This window comes from Narcine bancroftii, chromosome 3, assembly GCF_036971445.1.
Source record: "Narcine bancroftii isolate sNarBan1 chromosome 3, sNarBan1.hap1, whole genome shotgun sequence".
Classification (NCBI taxonomy): domain Eukaryota; kingdom Metazoa; phylum Chordata; class Chondrichthyes; order Torpediniformes; family Narcinidae; genus Narcine; species Narcine bancroftii.
This window is the reverse complement of record NC_091471.1, coordinates 197,372,354-197,394,089: the sequence shown is the minus strand read 5'-3', so window position 1 is coordinate 197,394,089 and position 21,736 is coordinate 197,372,354. Positions and strand designations below refer to the sequence as shown.

Here is a 21,736-nt window from a genome sequence, read left to right as displayed (position 1 = left end):
CCGCAAATATGCCTGACGTCAGCGTTCACCCTCCCCATGGTGACGTCACCCTGGCCGCCGTTGCGTCCAGCCGTTGAGTGCATAGTCTCCCGCTTCCCCACAACAACATCCAGATAGCGCTGGCGGCTCCCACTTCCATCCTGCCTGCCTGATTGGGTGTCAGTTTGATAATTACTTATGAAGCACCTCCAAAGTTTGTTTGGAGAAATAGAAACTTATCCCATACAAGAGTCAATCACTGGGGAGGTTCGAGGCCGGTTCCCTGAGAAGCCCCCAGTCCAAATTAAACGGCGACTCACAAGAGCCAGCAAACTAAAGATGGCCATAATAATTGTGTGTGTGAGAGAGCTGATTTTAATTTAATCTGTTTTTAAACGAACACTCTCAGCCTTCGTGATCGGCGCCCCTCCTAACGTTGGTGCAGGCGCGGAGTTGGGCAAGCGGGAGTGGGGTCCTCGTTGGGCGCGCAGTTTGACGGCGGAGCGGGCTGCGGGGAGATGTCGGCCGGCGGCGCGAGCGAGGCGGGGGACGCGCAGCTGCTGCGAGAGCTCGAGGGGCAGATCGACCAGGTTGGGGGATGGCGCCTCGCGGACGATCAGCAAAGAGAGGAGTGGCGAGGCACTGTGTCCACCCTCCCTCCCCCGGGAGCGGCTGGAGCCCCCGTTGCCCTCCCTCCTCCCCCCCCCCCCCCGGGTGCGGCTGGAGCCCCCGTTGCCCTCCCCCCTCCCCCCCACCGGGTGCGGCTGGAGCCCCCGTTGCCCTCCCTCCTTCCCCCCCTCCCCCGGGAGCGGCTGGAGCCCCCGTTGCCCTCCCTCCTTCCCCCCCTCCCCCGGGAGCGGCTGGAGCCCCCGTTGCCCTCCCTCCTTCCCCTCCCTCCCCCGGGAGCGGCTGGAGCCCCCGTTGCCCTTCCCTCCTATGGGAGCGGCTGGACTCCTATTTGCACTCCCCCCCCCCCCCCCCGAAACGGCTGTAAACCCTGTTGCTTTCCATTCCTCCCCCACCAGGATAGCATCTGGTCGAGAAGTCCAGAGCATCCAGATTACTTACACTTTTGAGATTTGCGTCTTTCAAACGGCGAAATTACTGGTGGAGTTCTTTAGAACTGCAAAATGCACCCGATTCTATTCATTTTTTATTTATTTTTTATACTGGTCTTCACATCTTCACTCTTTCCTATAAACCTTGCATATTTGCAAATAGTCTTAAAATGTTGCAAAAGCAATAGTGAGAAAAGTTTGATGCATGCTGATCAGTAGGCTGCTGCCTGGAATGATATGATTTTCAGATTTATTGTCAAAGCAGATATATGACATCACATACAACCTGCCTCCTGCTGGCAAAAAACAAACTAGGTGCTTTCAAACTGCCTTGTAAAATTTGCCCGGTTAGTGCCCCTCTTAAAAGGCAACTTGAAAGGGTCCGACCCGGTTAGTGTCGTCCAAAGTCAACTGGGTCCCTGTCCTACCTTGGAGGTAGTCAGAAAACCCAGTTAAACTTACCCAGGATCCGTCAACTGGCGGTCTGAAAAGCAAAATGGCTGACCCGGTTACTCCTGTGATGTCACAGGGAAACCCCGGCTAAAGTATCTGCGGTGATTGGGGGGAGGGAGGGGTTGCTGCCAGAACCCGGGATGGAGAGCTGAGAGGTTACGGCCATGGGGGGAGAGGAGAGGAGTTGCTACTGCGGAGGAGAGGAGAGGGGTTGCTATCGCGGAGGAGAGGAGAGGGGTTGCTACCGCGGAGGAGGAGAGGGGCCGGCTGCTGCAGGTTGGGGGGAGGCTAACAGCTGGTGGGGGGACGGGGAGACTAGTTTGTGTGATGTGTGACCGCATCATGACGGGGGCGGGATTCCCCCTTAAATCACTGTGTTGGCCATTTACTGGGGCAATCACCCCTCAGCTTAAAAGGTGCTGAAGGCACCTGGGTCCCAGGAGAGCAACCCAGGTGCTGCAGTTTAAAAACACCTACTGACTCAACGTACATACACCTGTAAACATAAAACTGTAAACAAATTGACTGCAATACAGAGAGAAAAAAAAAACAATAAAGTGCACAAGAGTCCTTAAGTGAGTCCCTGATTGATTTTGTTGTTGAGGGGTCTGATGGTGGAGGGGCAGCAGCTGTTCTTGAACCTGGTGATGTGAGTTGTGGCATCTGTCCCTCTTTCCTGATGGCACTAGTGAGAACAAAGCATGTCCTGGATGATGTGGATCCTTGATGATTGCTGCCGCTCCTCCCTGACAGCAGCCTTCCCTATAGATGTTCTCAATGTCCTGGGCTGTGTCCACTTTGCAGGACTTTCCACTCAGGTGTATTTGTTTCCTCATACCAGACCATGATGCAGCCAGTCAGCACACATTCCATCACATCTGTAAAAATTTGCCAAGGTATCCAATGTCATACCAAACCTCCGCAAACTCCTGAGGAAGTGGAGGTGCTGATGTACTTTCTTCACAATGTAATTCATGTGTTGGGTCCAGGAAAAATCCTGAGATAGTGACTTTCAAAAACTTAAATGTGCTCACCCTCTCCACCTCTGATTCCCCCAGTAATGACTGGATTGTAATTCAGATTTTTTTTAAAATAATTTTTACTTTTGTTTTTACTTTGTTTAGACTGCTTTGTATTTAACAAAAGTTTGGGAAATTACATCATCTCTTTCGGCTCAAGTGGAAGACCTGACTGCAAAATGTTCAGCAAATGCTCAATTTCTGAAGGCGTGGAGAGATCTACTCAAGGAGGGGCATGAATCCCTGAAGCCTAAAAATTGATTTGAAAGATGAAAAATATTATCCTTTCTGTTTGATGAAGAAAGAACCTGAAGTCAAAGAAATGGTCGTGAAAAGTAAACTGGAGCCAAAATTACACTGCTACTTAAAGCTGAGTGTTGAGAAGTATATTGGATAAGATGGGAATTAATTATTTGATCCAAAGTATATAGTTTCTTTGTATCTAGAATTAGAAGAAAAAGGAGTTAAATCAAGAACATTATTATTTGGAACAGGTCATTTTTAAAAATTAATGTATTGGCATTGCTCATGAATTAATTTAGTTAAAACTTGATTCTTCTTTATGGTCTTCTGAGCAAAGTATGGAGTAGTTTTTAAATTTCTTTTATGTATGTTCCCTGTGATGAGTTCAGTTTTGGAAATGCAATTGGTGAAGGCTTGCTGAAGCTTCTTTGAATATTATTCTTCTAATGGATCTTCATGCTTTGGTTCTGACTAATAAGAATACATGGGCAATGAACCCTAAAGCTTAGCATTTGGATACAAGTGCCTCTGCCTAGTTGCATAATTGTGACTATGTTGTTTCTTACCATATCTGTTTCACAGCTAATTGGCATGAAAAGCAGTGTTGGTTGTACTGTATATGTTTAGGGAAAGTGCCTTTTAATCGCAGGTTTCTATTACAGTTACCTTGGGAATTGTTACGATTATTTGTTAGAATAAATGTGGAAAAAGTTAAATTGTCTAATCTTACAAGCTTAATGGACAATATATCAGAAAAGAATTTTATTTTGAATTATTAAAAGAAAGGGTACACATTATAACCACAGCCTTTTCTAAAATATATATCTTCTACATATAGTAATGTATTTAATGTTTGTTTAGAATAGGTATTTTATGTGTTTGATTTGCATCTATTAAACAGTAGAACCCTTTTAGAAGAATTATATTTGTTTATTTATACTCTGTACCAACACTGCCAATTTATTAAAATGTTTCATCTTGTGCAATTAATTGAAATGCACAATATAGTTTTAACATTTTGATTTTTGGGACAACTTATTAATGATCTATGTTTTGTCCATTCAACTTTATAAAATCTATTATTTTGCAATAAAGTTGAGTCAACATGTGTAATGAGCTGTTAATGCCACAGGTTTTCTTTTTTGATTTCAAAGACTTGAGAATCAAAGTTTTGAAGGTTCTAACATCAAATTTGTTATTTTCCTGGCCTTCCTTCTAAGTTTATTGATTGCATTTCTATTATGTTTGCTGTATTTTGGCATGTGCTCAGCATTGCCTGAATACACCTGAGATTGTCTGATCTCAGAACCTAAGCAAGCTGAAGCCTGGTCAGTACTTGGAAGGGAGACCACATAGGAACACCAAGTGCTGCAGGTTTCTATGAGGGGCGCTGGACAAAGTGGTGACTCTATCTTTTTATGGTAGTCAAACGTTAAAGAATTTCATGTATGTTACATTCTAAATGTAGTATTACATTACAATAATGAACCTTTACTGTCTGCTCAAACCCAAGTGGCAAAGGAGTTACCTTACTGATTGGAAATGGCCCATGGCCCAACAACTAAGCCTAAGATTTGGTAGAACTTTAAAAGAGGAGGGTGAAGTTCAAGCCCCAAAACTACCCAATGCTTTGACAACTGGAAAAATCCTGCACTCTGCCAGGATTTTTAAATGTTTGGCAAAAAAAAAATGCTTGTTTTTTTTTTAAAAAAGGGTTCAATAGTCTTGATGAAAATCAAAATCCAACATTGAAGTACAATTAGGAAATGCTCTGAGAGCATAAGTGTAGAAGTTTGGAATTTTCACATTTGTGTTTATTTGCCCTGCACTTCCACACTATTACAGAGTTAAAATATGACAGCTCTAAAGGGATTTTCTGGCTTTTTAATATGAACTTCAGACTTACAGGGGAGTCATCCTGATTCATGGCAGATTACAGTGAGATCTCTCTCATGTCACTGTGATTATGATACGTTGAAATATATATGTATTTCAGAGTATATAGTAAAATAGTATATTACAAAGTCCTGTTTTTTTGTGAGTGTTACTTTGGGGGTTGGTGCAGGGTGAAAAACATTCATAGATTTCACATTTTTACAGACTGCATGGCACCATTGAGTCTTGACTATAAACAAAGTAATGCTCTGGCAGAAGAATCAAGAACAATGGTTGTTTATCCAAAGGAAAAAACATGGGAAACTTACACAGAGTCATGATTATGAATCATATGTGTTTGAGACACTTAAAGAAACAGTTTATCTAATAAAACAGTTGGAATGGTTGTGAAATAGACATTTCTGCTAATTCTCTTTGTCAAGGGATTTATTGTTGAACCATTGTGACCATTGTAATGGTCATTTTGATTAACCCATATCTGGGTAAAGGAAGCAGGATCATTTCTGCATTTGAATTGTGACCATTTGATGGTCATTTTGTCTGACCTGTGTCTGGGTTTTGGAAGCATTGTGGAAGTCATAAGTTTTTCCCCTATGCAAGGAAGAGGAGAGTTGTGACAACCATTCGTATGAAAGCACATTTCTCTGGAAGCAATATGACAAGAATTTATGAGTGTTTGGCAATCTGATCACTCAGTATCTCACCTCCTTCATAATTACTTCTGAGCATCAGTTTCAAAGTTTGAGTTTCACCACAGGATTTCTAACACACGCACACACAAACAAACACAGGTATATTTGCATGTTGTTGCAGTTAAGTTTAAATTTAGTTTAAGCTTAATATATTGGTTTTTTTTAAAACATTGTCTTGGTGAATTTTTGTTACTGTTGCTTTGCGATGTAACAAGTACAATAGTTAAATCCATGATATCACATGAAAAGTTATGAAGAGTTTCCAATATTTTCTGTAATGTTACAAAGTATTCTTTTTCTAATATATTATGATTAAAGTGCTTTATTATTATTATGGATTAGGTGCAGAGTAAACAAGGTTTAATATACTGTTGGAAGGGTGGCCTGATGAGTGCTGAAATGTGGCAGGGGCAGTACTGAGGAAGGACTGCACTGCAGGCAGGCAATACTGAGGGAGTTGAATTTTCTGAGGGGCTGCACTTTCAAACTTCCAACTTTTTAATGAATCATTAAACCAAAGAATGCACTATGGACCACAAAGACCATGAGAGGTGCTACTTGTTCATAGATACTCCAAAAGCCAAAACACAGAAGGATATAGACCAAATGCAGGTAAATGGGATTAGTAAAGACGGGCAAAAGGAACAGTATCTGTGCTGTTCTGAATGATGCTGAAATGGCAATTTATACAAGTGTGGTTCAAATCACTTTAATTATGTTAAGGTAAAATTTTGGTAAAGTACATTTGACAACACACCAAAGAGCTGTTCTCATATATCTCGTGTAAAAGGTATTCAAAAAGGCAACTCTTGTCTTACTTACGGTAGACAAAGTTAAAGAATTTCATGTTTGTTACATTCTACATGTAGTATTATGTGATAATAATGGAACCTAAAATGCATGGAAAAGATCTGTTTAAATTATCACAAGACAAAATATAATTCAAATTCAAGACATGAGAGACTGCAGATACTGGAATCAGACAATGTCAGTCAGCTGCAGGAAATTAGTGTAACGAGCAGCATCAGTGGAAGAAAAAGGATGGTTGAAGGTTTGGAATGAATAAACCCAATAATGTATTTTATTGAATTTTAGGGTCATGTTAGATTCTTTACATCATTAAACAGGAGTTATGGTAAAGGCTTTGCACTGATGAAGAAGAACTTTGTTTTCACAGTGATACCAAGTTAGATATTCATTGATTTGATGTAACTGACAATTGCAGGATTTAGTTAGGCTCAAATTGGATTTCCCTTTTGCAGGTGCCATTCTTTATGAAGCGACAGTTCATGTTAATCATGGGAGAGGAAAATTCTTATTGTATGTCATGTAAAAGAATGGGAAAATTAAACATTGGAATTACAAAATGATACAATATTGGAAATGCTTAGAGACTCAAAGAGTTGCAAGAAGCCTGAATGAGGCAAAATAGGACACCGAACAAGCACAAATGCAAACAAAAGTGATAATTTTAACATCCAGGGTGATTGGGAGAAGATAGCAACAAAATACTCTTCCTTTGAGTCCCACTTTGACATCCTACCACAATTTAATTTCCAGCTCTGGACAACTGAATTAATGCATCCTGCACTTCTGACTGTTACAAGCCCAGAGGACCCCAAAACCCAGCAGCAATAGAAATTCACTAAGACAAATGGTTACTTAAACAAAAGTTGCTTTTAATTATCTTTAAACATGAAAACAGGATCAAACTTTAACTTATTATTATTTAACATATTACTATTAACTTAACCTAAATTAACCCCCTTCTAAGTGCATGTGTATGTAATGTGTATATGTTCAGGAAAGTTCTTTGCTTTAATAGTCCAATCATTCACTTCTCACTTCTCCAAGTTCACTGGTATCAGGCAATTCTTATAATGTGCACAGAATTTTAAATTGATGTATTTTCACCAGGCTCTGGTGCTGAAAGGAAAATTGTTACCGCTCAGGAAGGTTCTTTTTGGTTTCAGAGAGAAACTTGTCGCTTATTGGACACACACAAACTGATTTCCTCCAATCAGGCACTTCAGTGTCTTTCTGAAGAAACTTGGCCCATTATGGGTTTTTCAAATGATAACCTCTTCTTCCAGGTCACCACAGAGTTCCTCATGTTTCCCTTATTTCAGGAGAAACACTCTAGCCAGCCATTTCCTCTTGTAAGGACTACAAGGGTTTTGAACAGGCTGAATTCAGAACTCACAACCCGTCTTCAAAATGGGGTTTTCAACAAGCCTGCCAGCTTTCCATGTTGCAGCCTCAAAAGCAACTGCAGAACTGACCTCTCTCTCTCTCTCTCTCTCTGCTTGTAAAAACCAAGCTTTTTCCCAAGATTCCAAACTCAATCCTTGAAAGATCTTTATCATCACTTGAGTCCGGACTTTTCATTTGCACCTGCTTTTGAAAATCTTTCCAAAACAGTTCCATTATCTTTGCAAAAATCACTGGAGTTTGAATGTCTAGCTTCAGCAAAGCTCTTGCATTTTAAATGAGATGTGAGATGTTACTCTGTGAAATTACCTACACTGAACCCCCACAATCTATCTCTTTTAAAGACATATTCATATATAATATATAACCCATAACAATCACAAACTCAAAAGTTTCATCACCTTCACTGACAATTGCAACCTGGCCCCACCTTCACACAGTCCATCACTGACTTCCCTTTTCTAAATCTCTCTACCTCCATTTCAGAGATGGTCTAGTCACAAACATTACAGACACAGCTAACTTGATTACATTTTCTTCCATCCTGCCTCCCTTTGGGACATTATTCTATTCTTCCAATTCTGGTAAAAAATTCTGTAAAGATGCCTTTGAAATGTCCACCTCTTTCCTGACTGTTTCTTACCATCTACCAGAATGGACAGAGGCCTTGATTGCTTCTTATTTATTTCTAGCCCCTTGGCTCTTAGCCCTCTCTTCTGGACAGCACAAGAGCAGAATCCCTTGGTCCTCATCGAGAACCTTGATGCCTCTGGATCATGCAGAAGCCCACCAAGAAGGGCAGAAGGGACACATCACAAACTCCCCACTACCCTGTTTCATATGTGTACTTTCCACACAGACCTCATCAACCACTTCAAACCCCACAACTCCAAACAAGCAAGTCATCCACAGTTCTAAAGGATTGCACATGAATCTTTCATCCAGAAAAACACAGGTAATGCAGATGAAGTAAAACATAAAAGTCTGCAGATGCTGTGATTGAAGTTAAAAACAATGCTGGAGAAATTCAGCAGATGAAACATCGCACTTTATGTAGCATAAAGATACATAAACATCATTTCAGGCCTGAGGCCTTCATTAAAATGTCTTTATCCATCATACCTTGTTGAAGGGTTCAGACCCAAAACATTGGTTATGTATCTTTATCTTTGTTATATAAAATATGCTGTTTGACCAGCATTGTTCTGGCTAGTGGAAGTGGCTTCAGGACAGAGAGGTCGACTGTTTGCTCCTTTATCCTTAATACTCCTGCGTCTATAATTCCAATAGGACCTTTGAAGTTATCATCATCCAGTTATCCCAAGAAAGATGGTGCAGTCTGAGGCTGAGCCAGCTAAACCCAGAGCTTGCCATCCAACTTGAAAACCTGCAACCTCCATCAGAAAGATGAGGTACCAGCCTGTCCTCAAACTCTGAGGAAGCAGTATCTAGGATTGGAGGTAAGTGCTAAGGATAACGAATCAATTATTGAATGGTTTTACTATTGACTAGGTGTATAAAATGGGTTGTCCTTTTGATTGCTCTCTGTAATTATAACCAGAATTCAAGCTGTAAAATTGGGCCACAATGATTTTTGTTTTTTTTTCTTTTTAATGACTCTCGGAAGGTCAGCATTTAGCGAGTGAGCCTTCTTACTCAGTCAATACACTGATTATGGTGAAGGAACTCCCAAAGTGTTGATAGAGGTCAGCTCCACCAAAGCACACAAGGATGGTTATAAAATTAATATATAAACCAATGCATACATTGGAGGTGTTAGAAGGCCAAGGGATTGCTGGCCTTGTTATTCTAGGTAATAAAGTTTGAGACTTTTTACATTCTGGTATGGAAGCCTAAATCAGTGGTTGCCTGCCATTATGCAGATGGTTCACACTGTGGGCATTGTAGACTGCTGTGAGTGTTAATTGATTGGGGAACAGTAGCAAAGCAGCTGCCAGGTAAAATAGTAATTGTTTTCTAAACCCTAATCGGTGGTCTGTAAATGTTGGAGTACAACTATTAAAAAATTGCAGATGTTTTAGCAACCTGTGGTGTTTTACATTCTAACATTATTCAATGCATCAATAGCTCAGTTCAGAATTTTAGCCATCTCCTGTTTTTCAGATTCTTTGTTTCACACAAAATCTATGACTGCTCAGTAATTTTTTCAACATATTTATTATTCAATATTTTAACACATAATTAAGTGTGTTGAATCCACTGAAAGATTGTTATGTTATTGAGCTCATGATAGAACTGTCAAACACCGATCACTAGCATTACCTTTCACATTATAAGATTTGAAAATTTAAAATAGGTGTGTATAGAAAATCATTGTGTTTTGTTTAGTTTCATTTTATTTCTCAAATAAGAACAGCTTATTTTAATTTGAACTATACTCTATTCTAAATAGTCAAGGAGAAAGGATTAGCCTTATCTAACCAACCAATTTTTAAAAAAAAAGTTTCATATTTGCAGAAGGTGCGTGATTAATCCAGAACTTTGTGAACAGTTGCTGACAAACTGAAGTTTTTAAATAGTGACACCCATGATCAATTATGGCAGTACTGAAAAAGAGACTGGGAGCAGATTTGAGACTCCCTCAACAAAGTCAATTTGAAGGATATAACAACAGATACATCTGTTGTTAAGAAATTTATTGCTAACACGTGTATAAAATTACAAGAAACTACAAAGAAAAAAGATATAAATCAAAAATGCGATGGGAGAAAGATTTAAATATACAAATTCAGGAGGAGTTTGGTCAAACTATGTCATGAAAGTGTTACAAATATAGCTATCAAATGGTTCAATAAAATTTTCTTCAATAATATTATACTCCATATAAGATAAATGGACTTAATTCTAATTATTCAAATAAATGTTTTCGATGTGTGAAAAAAATAGGGACTTTTTTTGCATTCAGTGTGGTCTTGTGAAAAAGTGGAAAGGTTTTGGAATGAACTGGGTTTATCATTAGGACCAATTATGAAGATAACAATACCAAAGGATCCAAGAATATTTTTACTTGGAGATATATATGAAAAGGATACAAAATTAAAATTGGATAAAAATCAAGAAAAATTTTAAAGTATTGCAATTGCAACTGCGTAGTGATGTCAGGTAAAGATGATGAAGGATCTTGCAATTAAGGATAAAGATAAATGCCAGCCTTGCTAACATTATCCATGTCTTGTGAACAAACAATAGAGACTCAAGAGAAGACACAATTTTGAGTCTGAGAGCAGATTATGGAGTCATAAAGTTATGCAGCATGGACACTGACATTGAGAAGATTTTCCTTTCACACTAGACACTTTAAAGGCTGATTGGCTGTTAATTCCTGGGACGACTTGCAAATGTGAAAGGGGCTATATTCTCATCAATCCACCCTCCTCCCCCCCCCCCCTGCAATGATTTAACATTTTGCCATCAGCAATTACGGAAAACATTGAAAAATTATAGTTTTCATCAGACTCAGTAATATTTCAGATCCATTTTTTTGTGGATACTGTTTACTTCTTGAATCATTAAAAAATCTCTTCATATACTTAATATCTGTAAAGTATGAAACCCGCACATTTCTGATTGCTAATGTCTATTCTAGAATCCAATTTCTCATCAGTTTTAGGATCCATACTCTCCTGTTCCTGAGTGATCCCACGCAAGTTGTTTTTAATATCCTTATATATTGTAGTGCACTGATTTGTAAATATTTCCTTCCTTCCTCAATTCAATTGCTTGAGTGTACCTGGACAGATACTCAATTTGAGTCAGCAAGACTTTCAACAACCATGAGATTCTATTTTGAAATGTGTTCACTCATCTTTGTACTAGGCACTCACTTATTCAAAGTAGTCCATCGAGCACACTTTACTAAAGTTCATTTAGCTAAATTTTATCCTAATATTACCTCTAAAATGAATAACTGTTGTATCATTTGTTTTGGCTATGTCCTTCTCTCTTTCATTTTTAGCAAGGGGTATTTTGTACTTTATCATTAGTTCTTAATATTAATTTGTCTCCTAGCCGCCATTTTGTTGTTACTTTTGGAGTGAGTAGGCCAATGGATTTAATACTGACTTCCTCACAATCCCATGCAGTAATTTTTGCTTCCCTCAGTGCCATATGGCCATTTTGCTGAGATGGAAAAATGCTGTCCCTCCTACTCATATTAAATGGTTATCGGAAGTGATGGCAGGTCTTCCTCTCGAAAAAAAATTAGGTGCTCTATACTGCAATAGATCTTAACTTTCTTTCTCTTTGGGGTCCTTTTCTCAATTACTTTCAAAATTTGTAGATTATTTATCTCTGCATTTTTTAATGTCCCCATAGTTATTAGTATTAGCAGTGCATTCCTTAGCTTGGCCAGCAACCCTCATTGGGTGGGGTTAGATTATTAGATTAGTTTAAGAATGTATGTTATTTTTTTTCTTTTATGTTTTTCCAAATTATAACATAGGTTCATATGTACCTTGCTTATCAGTACTTGATACTTGTACCTTGCTATCAATTTACATTATTATTGTTACTATATGTACTTTTGTATTTTGCATATATTAAAGACTGAAAAAGAAAGAAGAAATTTAAGTCAGAAAGAAGATCTTCTCTGCACACTTTTAAAAAAGTACAACACAGACAGGCCTCTTTTTAATGAAAATTTTATTTTTGATTTAACAGACTCATGCTTTATGATCAATACCTGCTTTTACAGAGCACTTTGTACTGTCTTTTCTCCCCCCCTCTTCCCTCCTTACCTCATTCTCCCTCCCACCCCAAATTAACAAAAACAAACATACATTAATTACTGAGAATAACAATACATACATATACATTAAAACAACAAAACAAAAAAGACAGAAAAAAGATTCAGGGGAGTGCCAACCGAGCCTCAAAGTTCTTTCCTCCGTCTTGGCATTCCGGGCAACTTTTGCAAATTGAATTTGATATTTGGACAGTCTCAGACTCATGTCCATAATATCCCCCAACAGGAACGCTAGGTTCTGTGGATATTCCACCCCTGTAATTTTCTTCAGAATGTCCCCTAGTTCCACCCAAAAGGGTGTCACCTTGGTGGATAGCCAGGTTGAATGTACTCCACCCACATCTAAAGCACAACTTTGAAATCTCTAACTTTACCTTGTGCAATTTTTGTGGTGTGAGGTATAGCTGAAGCAGGAAATTAAATTCTACCAGCCTACATTGAGCATTAATGACTGCTGTCATGTTGTCCCACACAAGTCAGACCAGCACCACTCCTGGATTGCTGTTCCTAAATCTGACTCCCATCTTCTGCTTTATTTATGGAGACCTGCTTTCGGGCCCTCATTTTGGAACAGGAGATACATAGCAAAATGAATCTACTTGTGATCCCATTTTGAATTAGAGCCTCCATGTCACTACACATCGGCAGGGCCATAGACAGGCCTAAACTGGTCCTAAAAAAATATCGCAGAAGAGGTCCTGTTTGACAGATCGAATTTATTTTTTAATTGCTCAAATGACATGAGTTGCTCCCTCTCATAACAATTCTCAATACACCCGATCCCTTTCTAGCACCAAGTGTCCAGGATCTTGTTACCCATGGTCATAGGTATCAACTTATTTTGGGTTGGGTGTTTTGGGGGACAACCCCACTTTTTTAAACCAATAATCTAGTTTATCTTCTGCCATGTTTGAACTATAAGTTTTAATATTGGGTTGTTTGTTTTTCCCATTATTAATTTAGAATTGCATTTATATATTATCTCTCTTGCTATCTTCTCCCCTGCTGTGTGTAGATCAATTTGAGCCCAAGAAGGTACACCATCCTCAAAGAGTGAGGAACCTTGATGGGGCCACCCAATAATATTTTTTGAAGTCTGGGAGTCTCATTCCTCCCAAACTATAATCCCAAGTCAATTTCTCCATGGAGACTCTAGCCATCTTACTCTTCCAAAGAAACTGCCTAAATGTCTTAAAGAAACTCTGGGACAATGGCATGGGCAAAGATTGAAAAATATATTGTAGCCTTGACTTCATGTTCATTTTAATGGAGTTAACCTTGCCCATCAATGTTATGGGCAATTTATCCTTCTATGCAGGTCCTCCTCAATCTTTCCAAGCAGAGGGACATTTTGTAGGTCATTGTCCACCCTTATCCTCAGATATTTGATCCCCTTTTGTGACCACTTGAACTTATTTTCCCACTGATACTCTTCATAATCCCCTTTTGTAAGTGGCATTATTTCACTTTTATTGTCATTGATTTTGTATCCTGAGATTGTAATCTTCCAGTATAGTCTGTAGCCAAAAGGCCTCATTATTCATTGACATTTCAATTATTTATAGTTCATATTGGCAATGGAGATGCTGGATACCAAATTTTCACTGGTAAACAAATGTTAATTGAATTGTGGGCAGAACACATCTGAATTTCGAATTTGCATTTCTAGTGATGCCCCATTCTGGAGTGGTTTTACTAATAAAGTCTTTCTAGTGGAATGAAATTAAATTCAAAGTAAGATCTGTCTTTGTACCCCTGGTAAAATCCAAATGGAAGCTGGGGACATTTTTGCTTGCATATGACCAGTTCCTCTCATTTGAAAGGCATACAAATAAGCAGCAATTAGAAGAATGTTTTGAAAGGAAATAATCACTATTAATTTTTTTACAGTCTTAAAAATATTTTACATCACAAAAATCACCCAAATTGTTATTAATGAATTAATCATTATAATTGAGGACAATTAACATTAAAAACACCCAACATGCCTCACAAGCTTGTCAAGAGTTTATTAGGAAGCACGAGTAAAAGCTTGATTAATGACTTATTTATGAAGAATGTATGAGCTCAGAGTTAAAGATATTTAGGAAAGGAAAGATATTTAGGGAAGAGTTTAGGTCAATGCTGAGATGCACAAATAGGTTCAGAGGTACTGTATGCCTGGAGGCATGTAGTTCAATATATGCCTCCATTACTCTAATACAACACTAAAGTGTCATCCTGAATTAAGCAGAGCTGGCACCCTAAACCTCTTATTCAGAGTATGTTGAGAAATTTGATAAATAACTAGATAGAATTTTAATATAAACTAATTCCCTTTCTTTCCTGTCACTGAATTGAAGATAATAATGAGGTATGTTGCAAACTGATCCTAATTAAGCATTGTTATGTGTAATTTACAGTAGTTGTGTTCCTAATCTACCATCTCTTGCCAGGACTTATGTATTTCTGAATCAGAAAAACTGTGCTCAGGTCATTTAACATTTTTTTCAATTAATGAAGATTTTTTTCAATTAATGAACAACTAAACAGTAAAAAGCATTATGAAAAATCTGTAAACACTGCCTTTCTCCTTCAGGCTGCTGTTAAAAACTACTGCAATGCATTCCATTGCTGAGAGCAAAAGCAGTTCCTTCATCCAAACTGTTTTATTTTACATTGGCACCAATTCCTGGTTTTATCACACCTTGGAAAAGGCAGTTGTAAGTACTCCTGCTGATAACATGCAGAATGCAAGACCGAGTACAAGATAGTTCCTCTTTCCCTGTGGGAAGGAAAATCATTGCTCAGAATTTAATTCTTACAGATGTGTTGGTACTGACAGAAATGCATATTCTGATGCTAAATGATGATGAAGAAATAACACGTTACATAGAATTTAATAGGATAAACATATCTTTGTGGTCCAAAATGAACAAAACTGATACTGATGGCATCCAAAACAATCAGATAATGCAAATATGGCAGGTACAATAAATGTTACTGTTTTATCTTGTCTTCATTGATCCAAGTGAGATAGATGTGGATGAAAGCCACTTAGAGACTGGAGCCATAGATGCGTCATGCCTTTATTCAACCAATCTCAGTACAGGTGTATAGGCAGGAGGAGTTCATGTGGAAGAGACTCCCCAAGAATCAAAATACATAAGAGTTTTATTCCATTTAGATACAATAACTGATAATGCATGACATTTTTTTTATAGCCCATCAGATGTAGCCATGACCATTTTTGGGGAGGCTAGATAGTCAAATAATTTTGAGACTTCCTAAAGCATTAATGCTGTCAAATAATTTCATTCAATGGTAGGTCTAACATCTGGTGCATTCATACCTAGGCTGGTTACTATCAATGGCTATTCTCATCCATATACTATATCCATGGCTCTCTCTAATACCATAACTTATTGTTCCCCTTTATCCTGATCTCATCAGTGTACAACTTCAGTGGGTCTTTCAAGACATGATTGGATCATGTTGCAGAAAAAGATATATTGCTGACGTTTCGGGTCTGAGGACTTCTTTGAGGAATAAACAGAATGAACCAGAAGCAGGACATCTATGACAAAGGATATACAATCCCTAAAAACCTCCATCCCACATACAGAAGGCCTCAAAGCCCTTCATTTCTTTCTGCACAATAAAACTAACCAGTCCCCGTCCACCATCATCCTCAATAATTTCTCCTTTGACTCATCTCACTTTCTTCAGGTTAAAGAGGTAGCCATGGGTACCCGCATGGGCCCCAGCTATGCCTGCCTTTTTGCTGGCTACATGGAGCAATCCACACTAAAAGCCTACACAGGCAAGGCCAGGGATGTAGGCATGTTTTAATGTTGGGGAAGCAAGAGCACATTAAAAAAGGAGCCACAACCACAGATGGGTGCGCTCGCACGCACACAACGTTTTGCAACCAGGGCACACACACACACACTCTCTATGCACCACACATTAGGATCCTAAGGTGGCACGCTGCCGTCAATCACAAAACACCACCATCCACAAAAAGATGTCGCTGTCTGTTTTATCGCCCTCAAACTCCTTCCCTTTTTTAAAATTATTATTCAAGCACACCACCACCAAATGCATATTTACAACAACGGTGTTACACAATCTACCCCTCTAAGGGAGTGGAGAGAGAATAAAACCCTCTTCAGCTGGGTGTTGCTGCCAAATAGTGAGCATCGCTCTGCCTGAGAACCAATCAGACCATCCTGTGCACCTGCTGCTCCAGCCTCTGCTGCCTTTTCTTCCTGCTCCTGACTGCACTTCCATCCAATCGCGGTGACTCAAGGCTCTGCATAAGCTGGGAGGCGCTCACGAACACTGAAGGCAGAGAGAGAACGGCTGGTTCAAGTCCCGGGGCGCTCTGATCAAAGCTGCTTGTCGACCGAAGAGGGAGAGAGAGAAGGAACTATCCAGCAGTTTGGGGATGAGAAAACATTGCCCAAAGTTTAATCGTAGATTTTCAGGGGTAAAGTTGCAAGCAGATTTTTCGGTGGCGTCAGAGCAGAGTGGGGGAGGGGGGAAGGCACTCCTTGAGCACCCCCCGAGCTACGCCACTGGACAAAGCCCCTCAACTCTTCTTTTGCTAAATCAATGACTACTTTGGTGCTGCCTCATGTACCCATGATGAGCTCGTTGACCATCCATTTTGTTGCCAACCTCCACCCTGACCTCAAATTCACTTGGTCCATGTCTAGCAACACTCCCTTTCTTTGATCTCTCTGTCTCCAGCTCTGAAGACAAACTCTCCTCTAACATCTTCTATAAACCCACCAACTCCTACACCAACCTTGTCTACACCTCTTCTCACCATGTCCCCAGTAAGTATTCTGTTCCATTCTCTCAATTCCTCCGTCTCCATCGCATCTTCACCCAGGATGAGGAATTCCATGCCAGATCATCAGAGATGTCTTCCTTCTTTAAACAACATGGCTTTCCCTTGATCACCATTAACTTGGCACTCATAGAAACATAGAAGATAGGAGCAGGAGTAGGTCATTCGACCCTTCGAGCCTGCTCCGCCATTCAACGAGATCATGGCTGATCTTAAAGTTCAGTACCCCGTCCCCGCCTTCTCTCCATAACCTTTAATACTGAAGAAATATATCTAATTCCCTCTTAAATATATTTAATGAACCTGCCTCTACTGCCCTCTGTGGCAATGAATTCCACAGATTCACCACCCTCTGGGTATAGAAATTCCTCCTCATCTCGGTCCTAAATGGTTTGCCTATTCTCCTCAAACCATGGCCCCGGGTTCTGGATTTTCCCATCATTGGAAACATCCCATCTGCATCCACTCTGTCCAGTCCTGCCAGAATTTTATATGTCTCTATGAGATCCCCTCTCAATCTTCTAAACTCCAGCAAGTACAATCCCAATTTGCGCAATCTTTCCTCATAAGTCATTCCTGCCATTCCAGGTATCAGCCTGGTGAATCGCCTCTGCACTCCCTCCAATGCAAGAACATCCTTCCTTAGATAAGGTGACCAAAACTGCACACAATACTCCAGGTGTGGTCTCACCAAGGCCCTGTACAGTTGCAGTAAGGAATCCTTGTTCCTATACTCAAACTCTCTTGATATGAAGGCCAACATACCATTTGCCTTTTTAACTGCCTGCGGTACCTGCATGCTCGCCTTCAGAGACTGGTGTACAAGTACCCCTAGATCTCTCTGCACTTCCCCATCTCTTAATCTATTGCCATTCAAATAGTAATCTGCCCTCCGGTTTGTATTACCAAAGTGGATAACCTCACATTTATCCACATTGTAGTGCATTTGCCATGTATCTGCCCAGTCCCTCAATTTATCCAAATCACACTGGAGCTTCCTGACCCCCTCATCCATGCTCACAACCCCTCCTAGCTTAGTGTCATCTGCAAATTTGGAGATATTACATCCAATCCCCTCATCCAGATCATTAATGTAAATTGTGAACAGCTGGGGTCCCAGTACAGATCCCTGTGGCACCCCACTGGTCACCGCCTGCCACTCAGAAAACGAGCCATTTATCCCAACTCTCTGTCTTCTACCTGCCAGCCAGTTCTCAATCCACATCAATACTTTGTCCCCAATCCCATGAGCCTTGATTTTGGAATCCAGTCGTTTATGCGGGACCTTATCGAAGGCCTTTTGGAAGTCCAAGTACACCACATCCACTGGCTCTCCCCCATCTATTTTACCTGTCACCATCTCAAAGAATTCCAATAGATATTTCAAGCACGATTTACCTTTTGTAAATCTATGTTGACTCTGTCTGATCCCTTCTCTGCTAGTCATATGCTCCGCTATTACATCCTTAATAATGGATTCCATCATTTCGCCCACTACTGATGTAAGGCTCACCGGACTATAATTCCCCGCTTTTTCTCTACCCCCCTTTTTAAATAGTAGGGTAACATTAGCTACCCTCCAATCCATGGGTACTGATCCTGAGTCTATCGAGTTCTGGAAAATAATTCTTAAAGCATCTGCTATCTGAATGGCCACTTCCTTAAGTACCCTAGGATGTAGATTATCAGGCCCTTGGGATTTATCTGCCTTCAATCCCATCAATTTCCCCAAGACCATGTCCTTAGAGATACTGATTTCTTTCAGTTCCTCCCTTGCATTAGTCTCTATGTTTCCCAACATCCTTGGGAGGTTATTTGTATCCTCTCTTGTAAAAACAGAACTAAAGTAAGAATTTAATTAGTCTGCCATTTCTTTATTCCCTATTATATATTCCCCTGATTCCGACTGCAAAGGACCTACTCTGGATTTCACCAATCTTTTCCTCTTGACATATTTATAAAAGCTTTTGCAGTCGGTTTTTATATTTGCCGCAAGCTTACTTTCGTAATTTATTTTTGCTCTCTTGATTAATCCCTTTGTCCTCCTTTGGTGCATCTTGAACTGCTCCCAGTCTTTGGTTGTGGTTCTTTTTTTGGCAAATTGATATGCTCTCTCTTTGGACCTAATGCTGTCTCTAATTTCCCTTGTTATCCACGGTTGAGTCACCTTTTTTGGTTTATTTTTATGCCAAACGATTTTTGCAATTTCTCCATTGGATCTGTGAATGCTTTCCATTGTCTATCCACAGTCAACTCCCCCATAAACACCACCCAATCAATCTTACTCAACTCCCGACTCATACCATCACAATTCCCTTTATTTAAATTCAGGACCTTAGTCTCGGTTTTAATTTCATCACTCTCCATGTCGAGTGAGAATTCGATCATATTGTGATCGCTCCTAACCAAAGGGCCTCGTACAACAAGATTGTTGATTAGCCCCTTATCATTGCATAATACCCAATCTAAAATGGCCTGCTCCCGAGTTGGTTCCTTGACATATTAGTCTAGATAACCGTCCCGTAAACATTCAAAGAATTCCTCCTCCTCAGTATTTTTACTAATTTGGCTAGTCCAATCTATATGTAAATTAAAGTCTCCCATGATGACAGCTGCTTATTGCACGCTTTTCTAATTTCTCTTTTAATGCCTTCCCTCACCTCTACACTACTATTTGGAGGCCTATATACCACCCCCACTAACGTTTTCCGCCCCTTGCTATTCCTCAGTTCTACCCATATAGATTCCGCATCTTCTGAGTTGATATCCTTTCTGTTAATCGTGTCGGTCCCTTCTCTCACCTCACCTCTACACTACTATTTGAAGGCCTATATACCACCCACATATCCTCCATTACTCGCCTAACTGCCCTGGCCCTCTCTGTACCACACACAAGGACAGGATTCCTCTTGTCCTCACATGCTACCCCACCAGCCTCTGCATCCAACACATTGTCCTCTGCCATTTTTGCCTTCCACTACATGATCCCACCACTAAACACATATTCCTCTCTCCTTGGGACCTACCTCTGTAACCACAGAAGACGCTCCACTTGCACTCACACCTACTCCATCACCACCGTTCGGGGCCCCAAACAGTTCTTCTAAGTGCAGCAACATTTCACTTGTGAATCTGCATGGGTCATCTACTGCATCCAGAGCTCCCGTTGTGGTCTCCTTAACATCGAAGAGACTGGGAAATCGCTTTGTTGGGTGGCATAGTTGACGTAGCGGTTAGTGCAACGTTATTACAGTACCAGCGATCAGAACCAGGGTTCGAATCCTACGCTGTCTATAAGGAGTTTTTGTACGTTCTATATCTACGTAGGTTATCCCTGAGGGCTCTTGTTTCCACCCACCAATTGAAATGTACCAGGGGGTGTAGGTGAATTGGATGTAATTGGGCGGCATGAATTCGTGGGCCAAAAGGGCTTGTTACTGTGCTATATGCTCAAATTTTAAAAAAAATCTTGGCTCTGTCCCACTGCAATAGCATGGATCTCCCAGTGGCTACTTATTTCAATTTCCCATCCTATTCCCTTGTTGACATCTGTCCATAGTCTCCTGCACTGCCAGACTGAGACCACTCAAAAATTGGAGGAACAACACCTCATCTTCCAACTGGGCACCCTCCAACTGGATGGCATTAATATTGACTTTTCTGGCTTTCATTAAAACACTCCACCCCCACTTCTCCCCCAAATCGCCCTTCCTTCTCTGTCTCTACCTTCTGTCTCCTTTTGCACAAACATGATAAATCCTTACCGTGTCCCTTATCATAGCCAATGAACACCTTTTTTTGGTCTGGATTTCTCCCCCATTGTTTGAATTCTGAGATTTCCTGCTTCTGTCTTATTCTGGTTATTTCTTAAAGAGGGGCTCAGGCCCCAAAACATCAGCAATATAGCTTTCTTTCCAATAGACAATGAAAAGACCAACTGCGGTCCTCCAGCATTTCAGCAATCACAGTATCTGCAGACTTTCACGTTTCACTTGGATCCCGTTGGTGTATCCTGTCTCATCTATTTTGATCTGGCTGATGATATATTTTACATTTTTATGTCTTTTACGTGACAACAAAAGGAACCTTGATGTTTCATGCATGTTTGCCCAAATATCCCAGGGTGTCTTATAGTAATGCCACATTATTTAACAAATATATTTTTATGCACAGGCACATTTGATGAATCAATCACCTATATAAATCTTGTGTTTAATTTCCAGGACTACTTATGTCAAAGTGTCTGCCTTTTGCCTCAACATGTCATGATTAATTTCAAGATCTCCTGTGGCATTTGAAACCGCAAATGAACACTACTGAACACTGCTTTCAAGTATCAATAATATTGTGGTTCGGGGATTCAATCTTATAAATTTAATGGAAGTGTTTTGAAACATGACTAATATGCATACCATTGTTATATCCCAAATATTATGGCTCCCTCAAATGAGAGAACTATATATAACAAAGTGCTATAATTTCTACATGAGCAGACTAAATGTATACAATATATATACTATATGTATACAATAACCTTAAATAAAATCTGGAAGGTGCACTTTAATCATATGTGAATTGTTTGA

General features: G+C 39.9%; 1 protein-coding gene and 1 long non-coding RNA gene across 7 annotated transcripts in view; one reads left to right on the top strand and one right to left on the bottom strand.

Moving 5' to 3' along the window:
* Nucleotides 1-5,766: 5,766 nt before the first annotated feature.
* LOC138757996 (uncharacterized) lies at nucleotides 5,767-21,705 on the top strand. Of its 2 annotated transcripts, none has more exons than XR_011354024.1 (3): nucleotides 5,767-5,952; nucleotides 8,842-9,011; nucleotides 21,377-21,705. It is a non-coding gene; the product is annotated as an uncharacterized lncRNA (long non-coding RNA). The 2 variants fall into 2 exon arrangements; XR_011354025.1 differs by lacking the exon at nucleotides 21,377-21,705 and adding an exon at nucleotides 12,117-12,282.
* Nucleotides 14,170-21,736, bottom strand: part of tmem144b (transmembrane protein 144b) — a 73,663-nt gene continuing 66,096 nt past the window's right edge. For all 5 annotated transcript variants that reach the window (XM_069926225.1, XM_069926228.1, XM_069926229.1 and 2 more), the window contains one exon: nucleotides 14,170-15,080. In XM_069926225.1, coding sequence (XP_069782326.1) covers nucleotides 14,997-15,080 — 84 coding nt within the window. In that variant the 3' untranslated portion in view covers nucleotides 14,170-14,996. The remainder of the gene's footprint in view (nucleotides 15,081-21,736) is intronic.